Source organism: Diadema setosum, chromosome 7, assembly GCF_964275005.1.
Source record: "Diadema setosum chromosome 7, eeDiaSeto1, whole genome shotgun sequence".
Lineage (NCBI taxonomy): Eukaryota > Metazoa > Echinodermata > Echinoidea > Diadematoida > Diadematidae > Diadema > Diadema setosum.
In genome coordinates, this window is record NC_092691.1 from 11986737 (window position 1) to 12000775 (window position 14039).

A 14039-nucleotide genomic window follows, 5' to 3' on the forward strand; every position below is an offset into this window, starting at 1 on the left:
TACTGAGTGTACGTGGAAAAATGAATTTTATATACGCTTTTCTCCATGTCCACCTTCCTGTTCTGGGTATCACTTTCTTTCGTTCATGGCTGGTTCTTGTTACGTAATACTGTAAAAGTGGTAATTTTCATGGGCGATGGGGGCCGCTTTCGATGCGCTTGAGCAGCGCTTCAGTTACGCCTAACGCGTTGCTACGCCGTCAGAGTTACGAATGTGGCGCTTTTAATGCGCTCGTGAGGCGATTGTGATACGCTCTAAAACCACGGCGACCTCGCTATGGAAGTTTTGGACATGTTCAAAACTTCCGTAGCGATCCTCCACGCTTCTGAATCGCTCAAGTTACGACGGAGAAGATTTAAAGCGATCAAGCCACGATCCGCCGAGCTTTGTCGATTTTTGATGATCGTAGCGGAATCGCCGTCTAGTGAGATGGGGGTATAACCAATGCACAATACAAGCTGACTTCAATCGATTCATCAAAATCATGGTACTCGGCTCATCACTTCCGGTGGCCAAAAGAATGATTATCATGTGAAGTATACATATCTTTTCAGTTATTTTTTTTAGATTACTTGAATACGTCCACAAAAACAAACAAACAAACAAACAAAAAACAAAAAACACAACAAAACACAAACACACAACTTCCAAATCAAGATTCTGTCAATCATTCTGTCAATCACTGGTAAAGAACCTACTATCATCATGGTTAAATGGGAAATCAACTCAAAAAATGAATTAACTTCAAAAGAAGAGAAAAAAATATTCCCTACAGAACGATACAAAAATGACAAAAATCGGATAAGAAATAGCAAAGGTAAATAAGAGATTTTGAAATTTCAGGGTTTTTTTTCTGAAAACATTTTCTTGACCACGTAGTCCTTATGAATATTAAAATCAGTAAGTTGACGATGTCATGCTCTCACAATTTCTTAATTCTGGACACAGAAATGAAAAAAAAAAATCCCATATATTCAGATGTGTGAATATTAATTTTTGCCTTAAAATTACCCAAAATAAAAATGAACAAATGTTAAAGGGATCGTACAGTTTTGGTTGAGACCTAATTTCAGGTTTCTAACATTTGTTGATGAGATAATGAGAAAGCTCCTATGAAATATGAAAAAGCATGTAATTCTGTGAGGAATTCAACGTTTATTTGATGAAAATTGGTTTTGAAATGGCTGAGATATCCAAAAAAGAGCGATTCTAATAAAGTGTGGGACCCACACTTATACGATCGCTTTGTTTTACTTTGTTTTTGGATATTTCAGTCAATCCAAACCCAATTTTCATCAAATAAACTTTGAATTCCTCTTAAAATGGTATGCTCTGTACTATATCATAAGTGTTTTCTTGGTATCTCGCATAAAGTTAAAAGCCCAATTCTCATCTCCACCAATACTGTACCATCCCTTTAACTCTGGTATCGTGATGGGAACTTGCTTTTATTTATATTTATATCTAAGAATAACAATTTTTCCAAATTTTAGAAGTGAGGGTAGGCCATTATCAACTCGCTCATTTAAATTTTCATAAGGACTAGTTGAGGAATGTTTTCCGAAAAAAACCTGAAATTTCAAATTGCCATATCTTCCTTATTTCTCATCCAATTTGTTTTATTCTTACATCGTTTTGTAGGGGATATTTTGCTCTTTCTAATGAAGTTTATTTTCATGAGTGGATTTCCTCTGTAAAAATCAATCCAATTTTGTGTTGCAAAAAATGTCGCTCTGCTTCTTTCGCTCCATACAAAATTGGGAAATTTTGAGAATTCATTGACAAACACACAGCAGAACGATTAGTTCATGCTTTCGTCATGTGCCATCTTGATTTTTGTAATGGATTGCTTTGTGGATTGCCGGTCAAACAGATACAGAGATTACAAGCAATCCAAAACTGCTGCTTGAGTAAACATGAACAAATTTCACCATTTCTAAGGAGATTTACACTTGCTACTCGTTAAAGGGATTGTATAATTTTGGTTGAGACTTAACTGCAGGTTTTTATCATTTTTTGGTGAAATAGTGAAAAACCTCATGTGAAATATGAAAGAGCATGTAATTCCATGAGGATTTCGACGTTTATTTGATGAAAATTGATTTTGAAATGACTAAGATATCCAAAATAGAGGCTATTTTCTCCCCATGCTGCATGACATTGTCATGAGTGGATTTCCTCTGTAAAAATCAATCCAATTTTGTGTTGCAAAAAATGTCGCTCTGCTTCTTTCGCTCTATACAAAATTGGGAAATTTTGAGAATTCATTGACAAACACACAGCAGAACGATTAGTTCATGCTTTCGTCATGTGCCATCTTGATTTTTGTAATGGATTGCTTTGTGGATTGCCGGCCAAACAGATACAGAGATTACAAGCAATCCAAAACTGCTGCTTGAGTAGTGTCCACAATAAAGAAACATGAACAAATTTCTAAGGAGATTTACACTTGCTACTCGTTAAAGGGATTGTATAGTTTTGGTTGAGACTAACTGCAGGTTTTTATCATTTTTTGGTGAAATAGTGAAAAACCTCATGTGAAATATGAAAGAGCATGTAATTCCATGAGGATTTCGACGTTTATTTGATGAAAATTGATTTTGAAATGACTAAGATATCCAAAACAGAGTGATCCTAATAAAGTGTGGGACCCACATTTTATTACAATCGCTTTGTTTTACTTTGTTTTTGGATGTTTCAGCTATTCCAAACCCAATTTTCATCAAATAAAATTTGAATTCCTCTTGAAATGGTATGCTCTGTACTATAGGTTTTCCCATCCATTTTCGCACTTTTGTCATTCAATTTCAAAGATATTTTATTATTCAATTTCGTCCCGAGAAGCAGGTGGAACGCAAATCCTAACTTCAATTTCGTCAATTGTCATTGTAAATCGTTTTTCGTCAAACATTTTCGAAAACATAGCATTCAGAGTCGTCAGTTGTCATTCAAGTTCGTCCCTCCCGCTGACGGATCGCAGAATGTGAAGATCAAATTCGTCTTTGTTCACACAATTTCATGAATTTTTCATTCAAATTAGTCCGATCTTGTCGATTCTTTATTTTGATGGTGAACCAACTTTAAGCCGACATATTTTTTTCGGGGGGGGGGGGGCGCACCGGGTGCAACTGCTGACAATTACTGGCAGTAATATCAGGAGAATGGCATATAACGGTTATGCGAGCGAGCGAAGCGAGCGAGCTTGAAAATTTTGACATTTTATGTTCCCAAAACTGCCGTTTTTAGGTATATTTTTTCGCTTTGGAAATTAAGGGGAGGGGGCGTATCGGGCGCAACTGCTGGCAATTACTGACAGCAACATCAGGAGAATTGCACAGCGATTAAATTTTACAGTCCCCAAACTGCCGTTTGTAGCTTTATTTTTTCGCTTTGAAAATTAAGGGGAGGGGACGCACCGGGCGCAACTGCTGGCAATTACTGACAGCAGCATCAGGAGAATTGCATAACGATTAACTGCGAGCGAGCGAAGCGAGCGAGCTTGAAAATTTTGACATTTTACAGTCCAAAAACTGTCGTTTGTAGCTACATATATATTTTTTCGCATTGGTGGGAGGGGGCGCCCGGTGCGCCCCCTGGATCCGCCACTGGTAGTCAAGGGTGTCGGTTTATGTTCATGATTGGGGGAGGTATGACCAGCGAGGGGGCGTCGAAGTGACCAAGCGGGAGAAGGATGTCCAAAATCTGCACTTTATATAGAGCATCCCCTAATTTGTTTGTGTTTGTGAGTGTGTGTGTTTCATAAAGATGGAAAAGTTAGGAAATAGCCAAGGTCAAGTCTTATTATTGGCAATGCAAGGCATTTTAATATAGACTAGTATGTAAAGCAACACTGCAAAATCAATGATCAAGCTTTGATAGCAAATGTGTACAACCTATCAAACATCACATTGCGCAACATTGCAGCGACTCTTTTTGCCATTCCGATGTTCTGAGTACACTGCGCATATCCTGCTTGTATTCAAAATGCCAACCAGGAATCACACTGAATCACAATCTTTTGTCGTCTCCGGGCTTTTTGAACAATGTATCACTATAATACCTCTTGGTTAAAAGAAATCTTAGAAAAATATATTTTTTCTTGATCATCCTTTCATGTCGATTTCAAAAGCAGTTTACTAACCCTTGAATTACCATTTTGGTAGGGTTTTTTTTTTTTTTTTTTTTTTTTTTAACCAGCGGATGGGGGGGGGGGGGCACGTGCCCCCCATGGCCCCCCCCCCCCCCCCCCCCGTAGTTACGCCATAGTACCTAGCACGTATCTCACCCGTAATTGCCCGGAGGTGCGCATGCAAATCATATTTATCCGCAGCATGTTTAGGCCCTGTCATACATTATCCGGGCAAGGTACGCGCGGCGGGCTTGTTGCGTATGGGGATGTTCTTGCATACAGGACAATTTCTGAAGGTGAACAAGGATTTGGGCGAGTTTTGCATGCGTCTTACCTACTGGACGAGTGCTGCTTAAAGGCATAATTTAGCATTTGCAGATGAAACAAAAACCCAGCATTATAGTGCTTCAAAATAGTTCTAAAATGTGAGTTAGGGATAGAAACAACCAATGTAAATATTTGAACCAGTATAATCGAATTCTTGATATACAAAATGCGAACAATAATTATAATAAAAATGTTTTCAGACTAAACCGTCTACAGTTATGGGTAGCAAAAAATGTTCCCCGCAAATCAACCTGCAAGACTTCCCCAGACACGGTGTGACAAGGCCTTGAGCATGTTCAAAATTTGTTCCGGGTGAGTCGCGGGCGTTTGCCTGCGCAGAGGTACACGCAAAACACCAGTAGGAGGCCCTTAGCGGCAGCACCTTGCAGGCAACTGGCAGGTCACTCGGAATACACGCGAGTAGCAGGTAAGTAGCACGCGTCTAGCAGGTAAGACGCAAGTACGGAAGTCGCCAACATCCTTGTCCGCCCGCAGACACATCTCCTGCGTGCAGGAAAATTCCTACTAGCTACAAACCCGCGTAGCTTACCCAGAAAGGTATGACATGGCCTTAACAAATGAATTAAAAACTCTTGCTCTAAAATCAGACAATTGATATGATTATCCGGATACACATAAAACAGAGGTACTGATTTGATTTGATTTGATTGTATTTTAATCCGTTTCGTTATATCATTTTCTCACTATTTTAATGCAAACAATGAGTTTTGGCATTTGCGGTTGACTCGTTGTGACATTTGCGAGTAATTCTGGGATCAACCTTCACCCACCAATAAATAGACAGGCGGACAGACATTTTAAACGGTCGTTGATGAAATAGACTACATGTAGTCTGATTCTCTATCTTTCATTAGCAAGCAATGAGTTTTAGCATTTGTGGTTGACGCGTTATGACATTTGCAGTAAAAATGGAAATTTTGACATTTGTGGTCGACGTTTAATGACATTTGTGGTAATTTTGACATTTGTGGTTTCCGTGTAACTGGTGGTAAATACCAAACTTCGTTAGATTTTGTCAAATTGATGTTGTCACTGCCATTTTGTACATGAGCTGGTTTCGTGTCTTGGTTCATTTTAATATCAAATTTGATATATAATGTATCATTGTATTTTATACTCGCATACAGCAATGGCTGGAAACTTGAAACTATAATATAATGCAAATGGTAGTAACTGTAGTTTTATGCTATCATCAATGGTATGTACATGTATTGCAATCAGTAACAAAAGCATGCTTTGGAATTTTCGTCTCACCTCGCTATTCACACGCGGTGTTCCATAGATAGCGATTGCATCGGACACAGCTGCACGGAGAGCTGGACCATGAGCGCAGCGCAAATTTTGAACACTGTGATCATGGACCCTACCATGCTGTGATGAATGCCATGCTGCAGCTGCTGGTGTACGTACACTATGTGTGATTAGGCCATAGGAAGGATTCTCCATAACCGCGGAACGGTACATGATGGATGAGACTGTGAACTTATCATTCTGCCAGCAGCTTCCAAAAGTGGTATGCATGTACAATTCCAGTTTTGATGGCTTGTGTGTTGTCATATGATATGTTTTCTTCGTGTTTGCAGTAGAATGTTGTCGTTCGTCCGTAAATGTCCGTAGTCGGCCTGAATTTAGCTACTGCAGCTGTATCCTACACTGCAGGCTACAGGTTGGTGGTGCAGCGCAGTTGCATAACCTGCCTGCCCTGTAATGGTGTATGAGCGTGAGGAGTGTGTGTTGGCCGTCTGTTTGCCTAAAAAGCAAAGGTGGAAAATGTCAAATTTAGTTGTTTTCATTTAGCCATCCTCGTTGTATATGAGTCGGCAATGAGCGTTTGTTTCCAATATTTTTTGGGGGGCTATTTCCTACCTTTCTTGCATTTTTCTTCCTCTTATAGAACCGATTAAGGTTGCAGGCTCCGCAAGACGAGGTTTACGCGTCCAGCCAGGGCAGTGGTTTACACAATGTCATGTATTTACCGTACAGGTGCCGGTGCGCGGTGCACGCCCCCTTAGCCCTGCCGATTGCCATCTGTAACAACCATTTAGAGGGTAGGCCCTAAGCGGGGTAGGGGTAGGATACACATTCTATGTAACGTTAGGCCTATACCCCAAGGCCCATGTATGTTTCAATTCAATTAATTAATTTCAATTTGTTTATTTTCACAAGCCAGTCACATGTAACACAAATCCCTTGTTAGGGACAAGTACAAGTGTATTGTTTTGTTTAATTACAAAAAAAAAAAAAAAAAAAAAAAAATGAAGTAGGCCCTAGGTTGATGTTTACATGGAATATTGAATGGGGGCCTTGAGAAAGCACAGCTTGTTAAACAAAGGTCCCTTAAAAAAAAAAAAAAAAAAAAAAAAAAAGATACATGCAGATGAGTGGAAGTGATATCCAGGAGTGTATTGCAAAATAAATAAATAAAGGGCTGAGTTGGGAAAAAAAGAGAAAAGAGGGAGCTTGGAGGTGGGGAAGGAAGAGAAAAAGAGAAATGAAAAAATGGAGAGAGTAGTGACATACAGTTCAAGTAGGTGTAAATATAGACACATTGGTCATTTGAAGGCCATAACTCGCATAGGCCTTAAAGGGATCGTATAGTTTTGGTTGATACCTAATTTCAGGTTTCTAACATTTTTTGGTGAGACAATGAGAAACATCTTATGAAATATGAAAGAGCATGTAATTCTATGAGGAATTCAACCTTTATTTGATGAAAATTGGTTTGGAAATGGCTGAGATATCCAAAAAAGAGCGATTCTAACAAAGTGTGGGACCCACACTTTATCACAATCGCTTTGTTTTACTTTGTTTTTGGATGTTTCAGTCATTCCAAACCCGATTTTCATCGAATAAACTTTGACTTCCTCTTAAAATGGTATGCTCTGTACTACTGTACGAGCTGAAATTTTCGCGGTGGTTTTATTTTCGTGAATTTCGCGAATCGCCTTTGAACCGCGAAAATAACAACACGCGAAAATAACAACGTGCGAACAGATAAGCACAGTTAGACCTCGCAACCGCGAAATTAACAACACGTGAAAATGTTCTTCTAGTAGCAATTCGCGAAAATATCTGTACGCGAAAATTTCAGCTCGTACAGTATATCATAAGTGTTTTCTTGGTATCTTGCAAAAAGTTAAAAGCCCAATTCTCATCTCCACCAATACTGTACCATCCCTTTAACACTGTACAATGTACATTGTACTTGCCCAGCATGCCATCATTTTAAATCTAAAGTTGAAAAAGAGGTACACATGTCAATTTTGCAAGTGAACAAAGCAGATGAGGTGTGGTGGGGTGGGTTTTTTTCATGTGAAGTTGTGTGTTTTGGTGTATGATTTACAGGGAGCTATTATTGAGTGAAACACACAACAACCCACACTTCTTAAACAGCTAAATTGAGTAAAATGTGCACTTCTAACCTGCAGTTTTCATATTGACTGAAAATCTAATTGTTCCTGAATATCACTGGTGTCACAAAATATGTTTTGTGCTTTGCAATATCCTAGGGATAAAAAACTCCTACAAACAGTTACTTTTGGTTTCCCAGTGAAATATTATTGTATGTGCCTTAGTACATAGATCCCAAGTTCTTCATATGATTGACATGATTTGATGCCTTTTTCCCCCACTTCTAGGAGCTGCATGCACATCTCAATGGATCCATTAGTCCCAAGACCATGGCAGAGCTTACGGAGAAAAAGACAAAGTCACAAAACAGCAGCCTGGAAACTACTGTTGATGCAATCAGGAGGTGGAATGAATCAGTGAAGAAAAGGGAGAAAAGAATATTGAATGAGTATGTTCCTTGCAGTTCTGTTTCCATTTAAGGTTATGAATGATGATTACTTTGCTATCATACCATCATCAAGTATAGTTTGCCAATCACTAGACTTGCATTGATTTGAAACAATTTGTAAACAAAGTAAAGGAAGAGATAAATGTAATCAAAGCTAATTTCCACACTACTACATGTTTTTGCAGAGAATAGTATGTTGGACAATGGGTTCATTTTTTCAACTTAAACTGGGAATGTGCATCAGAAAGCTACTTTTGAAATGGGTTCTGCTTTGGACCAGAATTCAAAAGCAGATACTCATCTGTGGTGCTTTAATACAGTATATCTTGACAGATTTTGGGTTGTTGTTTTTTTCTAACTTCATGTACTAGAAATTTAACATTATTATGGAAACTTCAAACTCCAGGAATGTTACTTTAAGGGAATGGGCTTTGAAACTAAGGGTATGGGGTCGCACTTAACTTTTTTTTTTTTTTTTTTTTAACTAGCCAGGCGGATTACTTAGAATCAATTTTGACACTGAAGCAATATTTTGGCTAGCCAGACGGACTAGTAACTTCAGAATTTTTCGATTTTAGCTAGTCCGACGTGATTTCGGGTGGCCAATGGCCAGCGGACCATCGCCAATTTCGAACCCTGGTTATTTTACTGACTTAACTTTTAGTATGCACAGGGAGAAAGAAAATAAAAAAGAAAATACATAGCCAATGAAATGCAATGCCAAGAGATTGCGGAATTTTCTTGAAGCTTTGCATTTTACAGTCTATACCTGGCGATTCCAAGTTCAAGTCCATTGTACAAGTGCTTTTCCTGACGACTACCCACTTTTGACTAATTCTTGCATGTTTTGCAGACGTGTTCATTTCCATCTTTCAAAAATACAAAAGACATCCATATGTGACCCTGCATCACAAAACAAACAAAAAGTCGCCAGACATAGATTTTTAGTTAAAGGCAGATTCTCAAAGAGCAGACTCTAAGCTTTAAAATGATGTGTAGCTCAATTGAAATGGACTCTCCTAACCTATCTAAATATTAGAAAGAAAGCACACACTCTGGAGAAGTGTGAACCGAGAAAAGAGGCTTTGAAGTACATGGGTATAACTGTCTATTCAAGCGTTAAATCTTTTAACCCGTTGAGGACGGTTTGATTTTGCTACAACACGCATTTCCCATAGACACCTGCCCGAGTATACTCGGGACTCGTCCTCAACGGGTTAATACCAAGCTGTGCTAGCTGTGTGATGAATGGGACAAAAAACAGGATGTAAACCACTGGAGCAACATAATGAAGGGATTATCAGATTAAGTTGAAATTGAGCATGCTCTATCAACACATTCTGTCCATGAATAATGTAAACTTTCAAAGCAGTAGCTTTATCCCTTCAAAATTTATTACACTTGAAAATGAAGAGTGTGCAAGTGGTTATCAAGAAATGAAAGGGGCCTCTAAGACCTACCTGGGGGGCGTTTCATGAAGGAACTTGTCGGATAAAATGTCCGACAAGTCAATTATATCCGACAAGTTCAGAGAAATCAGCCAATCAGACTAAAGAATTTCTCAAAACTTGTCGGATATAAATGACTTGTCAGATATTTTATCCGACAAGTTCCTTCATGAAACGCCCCCCAGATCTCCCTACTCTGCAAAAAGGTCGTAGAAAATTTGCTGAAAATGCACTTTCACGTATCCATTTTATGATCCCAAACTTAAGAATAATGTAGAAGAAGGGTAGCTCTTTCAGGAAATATGAAAAACTTAATATTGACTTGGTTGACCCGTTTCGCCTTTTTTGAGTCCTCGCGTAAAATCAAGGGGTGCAACTTTTTGTTCGTTTTGTGATGCAAGGTCACATGTCATTGTGAATGAACATGGATATTTCTTTTTTTAATACTTTTTCGCATGTTGTTTCAGACTTCTAAACGTCAAACTGTCAAACTTTAGATAAGCTAGTATTGAGGATTATCCTGACAGAATGTACCAACATTGGAAATCAACAAGTGTTTATGAAAGAAACAAGACTCATTTTCAAGCCTACTGAAAAAAAAAATCACTGTGTGATTTTAGAAATATAAGGTCATTAATCTAGCCGTAGGCAACAAGATTAATAACAGTAAATGTGCAAATCAACTTTTTACAGATGTTTTGAGACATTCAAGCACATCCACAAAGTTGTGACCGACGTGGAAGCAGTGAAGATGGTAACTCAAGATGTCATTCGGGAGTTTGCAGAGGATGGTGTCAGATACCTGGAGCTTCGCAGCACCCCAAGAGACATTCCTGAACATGGTGAGACTAGTGGGTAGTATGTACATGTAAGTGGGTTACAATGGCTGTGGTTGCTATTGAAAAGCATGAATGCAGATTTAGCAAGCATCAATCATGATAGTCATCATGAGATTAGTATATTTCACCAAAATGAAAGGGGGTACGGGGTGGGATGAAATTACTGTGCAAACAGCAAGATTTTTTGTGTCTTTTCTTAGCGGTAAACTGTGAAAAGTGTGAAAAGAGTGTCCACTCAGGAGTATTCCTTTACACAATCGGGACTTTTCTGACAATTTCGCAAGTGGTTGAATTTGTGATCTTGGAGCACAGGACTGAACTGAGAAATGTGTTCATGTCAACATTCATATCAGGATCAGAGTCGGTATTTTTTGTGTGTCTTGAAATGTGCAAATAGCGCCTGACTCCGGAAATTTGCAAAAATAAAAACCTCACAAAATATTTGGCGTATGCACAGTATTTCACATAGCACATCTTATTTCCAACTAACAGCATGGGCAAGGGGTGAAGCAGGATAAATTTTTGCTTCCACAGGGCATTTTTGTTGAATTCCCTATCTTCACATTATTATGTTTTTTTCTTGTTTTTTATCTGAAATGTTACCAGAGAGATGCCCACTGTTACTATTGTATTTGCAGTATAAAGAACTTTTTTTTTTTTTTTTAAGGGGGGGGGGGGAAGGATGCAAATACTGCAGTGTTCATGGGAAATACTGGGTTTTTTTTCGCCCAAATGTCATCAAGGCACATTTCTATTTCTGGAAAGGTAAAAATACTGTTTTTCCACCAAAAATGCACTTTTTCAGCCATTGGAAGACAAGGTCTACAAGGTTTGCGTCCCCGAGAGCAACCAGTCAGCAAGCTTATTGCTTGATCAGACTACAAAGTGAAGACATTTAATTCTCTACCCAGGGCAGGACACATGAGACTTTCAACTGAATATGGGACGAGTGCGATGTATAGCGAGGCTATTGCCTTGTCCGCATTGAGCCCCCCTGCAAGAGGGGGGCTCACCGGGCTTGCGCCCCCTCATTATTTCTTGTTAACCCGTTGAGGACGAGTCCCGAGTATACTCGGGCAGGTGTCTGTGGGAATTGCGTGTTGTAGCAAAATCAAACCGTCCTCAACAGGTTAAAACATGAAATTTTGTAAAAATGTGATGAAACCCGAAGTATTGTAGCACCATAAATATTGTTTGCGCCCCCCCCCCCCTTTACAGAATTCCTGGATCCGCCCCTGGTTTTGTACATGTACATGTATGTAAGGGTAGTATACATTTGTGACCCGCTACAACAAAAGGATCCTAAAGTCGCTGGCGGGTGAGCCGAGCATGGCCCAGAAAAATGCTATTTTCAGGCCTTTCCTTTGATCATTTAGCTTCGAAATTTCGGCAGATGATAGAAGATACATTAGACTACAAAATTATGTTAAAAACAGAAATCCAAATGTTTGACAGATTTTGATGATCTTACTTCAAACTCGATTTTATCGGCTCACCCGTCAGCGACTTTAGGATCCTTTTCTTGTAGCGGGTCACATTTGTAGTTATACTTGTATGAATGATGAGAGGTATTTTGTTACATGAAACTATCATTTCATACATCAGTGAATTTGATCTACAGATCTGTATGTTCACAATTCAGATATTGAATTTTAATTATGGCAAATAGAAACCTCTTTGCCCGTACGTACCTACATAGTCAAATGATGGAGGATTCTATTACAATGCGCTAAATTGGGACTAGTCGATGCCCCACATCTGGTGAAATTTCATACTAAGCATGAATAATGCACACATAGACCTTGTTCATCATTGCATAATGAGATGAAGTAGATCTGAGTCTGGAAATGCTGAGTGGTTGATACCACTTGAAACCGCATTCACTCCTTACTTCACTGCTCTCCACTGGACTTGCTAGTCAATATCAAATCGTATGGTGTGAATTAAAAAAAGAAACAAAAAAGAAGCAAAAAAGCCTAAACTCAAGTGTCCTAACAAGAGGCTAGGAAGAGAGCAACATTCATGTTTTTCACGATCTGTGAAGTTACGTCTTCAGCCTTTTTAGCAAATATTTGCATAACGCCAAAAGGTGTTCATGGCTAATGCATGTAAGGCAGTGAGAATAATGATGCTATCTTTACTTGTTAGTAGTGTATAGGAATGGTCACTTGCAGTCATGTCAAAATTTTTTATGCTACATACACAGTGATATAATCATGCTTTTCAGTGGCTTTTAACTCTTTCTGTGATAACTACGTGACTTCCCTGCAATGCACAACTGCACACAGAGTGATTAATAGACCACAATGTGTGACATTACATTGTGGGTGATAAGTTGTATTACGGAATGAAGGAAATCCTGGTGGGGCAACAACATGTCACACATTCTGACACCGAAACAAATCACCACCACTAATCAAACTTAAAGTAATGAAAACTTTATTCTTCCCTCGTTTCCTCAGACGGCATGGTCCAAGCCTCGAGCCATCTTGTCTTCCAACGTGGGCCGAACAGGCCACACCCACTGTTTACCAACATGCATATTCATGACAGTTGTAAGAAGTTACCTGGCTTTAGAAAGAAAATGTTTTTCAAAAGCATTTCATTCTCAGAATAATGTGGCACACAGATGGATTACACCTGGGCACACAAATAGTTGAATATTATCATGCCTAGTCCTAAATTGAGTACAATTTACATTTGAGTCATCATCAAAACAAAACCCTAATTTCAAGTAGTTTGTCCCAAATCCTGCATTGTTTTTTCACTCTCTCTCTTTGTATCTTCTCAGGAATGACGAAGAAGCTGTACATTGATGCTGTTCTGAAGGGGATAGAGATGTGTGAAGAAGAAGGCCTGAATATAATAGTGAAGTAGGTAATGTTACACAGAGGAAGTCCCTTCAGAATTATAATTTTGTTGGCAGAGATTGTATCACTGCTTTTGTTACGCTAGACAACACATCAGCCTTTGATACTGTTGATCACAAGTTCATAAAATCATCTAAATCATCTGAAATCCATTGGTGTAGGCAAAACTACCATCAGCTGGTTTGGTCAGTATATGTCAGACCACACACAGCTTGTAAAAATTGCAACTTCACCTCAGAGCAAACTGAAGTTTGATGTACTTCAAGGTTCTGTTAGTGGCCTACACTTCTTGTCCATAGCATACAACAACCAATCAGAAAAATCTTCCAGAAGCTCTGTATTGATTGCCACTGTTCGGCAGATGATCCAAATTTATGTTTCTTCCAAACCTTCTCTCCCATCACTCTTAGAGGCAATATTTTAACGAGATAAATGTATACATGTAGATGGACTCAAACTGTGGTTGACATCAAATGGTCTTTGATTGAATTTTTTTTTTTTTTTTTTTTTTTGGGGGGGGGGGGCACCTTAATTCTTGCTTTGGATCAAAACAAATGCTATCCAGAAGAAATTATCAATCTTGTAGAGCTTATTCCAATTCATGAA

At 38.8% G+C, this 14039-nt stretch overlaps 1 protein-coding gene across 1 annotated transcript in view; it reads left to right on the plus strand.

Moving 5' to 3' along the window:
• Positions 1 to 5834: 5834 nt before the first annotated feature.
• The window catches only part of LOC140230865 (N6-Methyl-AMP deaminase-like), a 40775-nt gene continuing 32570 nt past the window's right edge, over positions 5835 to 14039 (plus strand). Inside the window, exons 1-4 of the mRNA XM_072311009.1 lie at positions 5835 to 5990; positions 8116 to 8276; positions 10418 to 10566; positions 13355 to 13436. Coding sequence (XP_072167110.1) covers positions 5940 to 5990; positions 8116 to 8276; positions 10418 to 10566; positions 13355 to 13436 — 443 coding nt within the window. The 5' untranslated portion in view covers positions 5835 to 5939. The remainder of the gene's footprint in view (positions 5991 to 8115; positions 8277 to 10417; positions 10567 to 13354; positions 13437 to 14039) is intronic.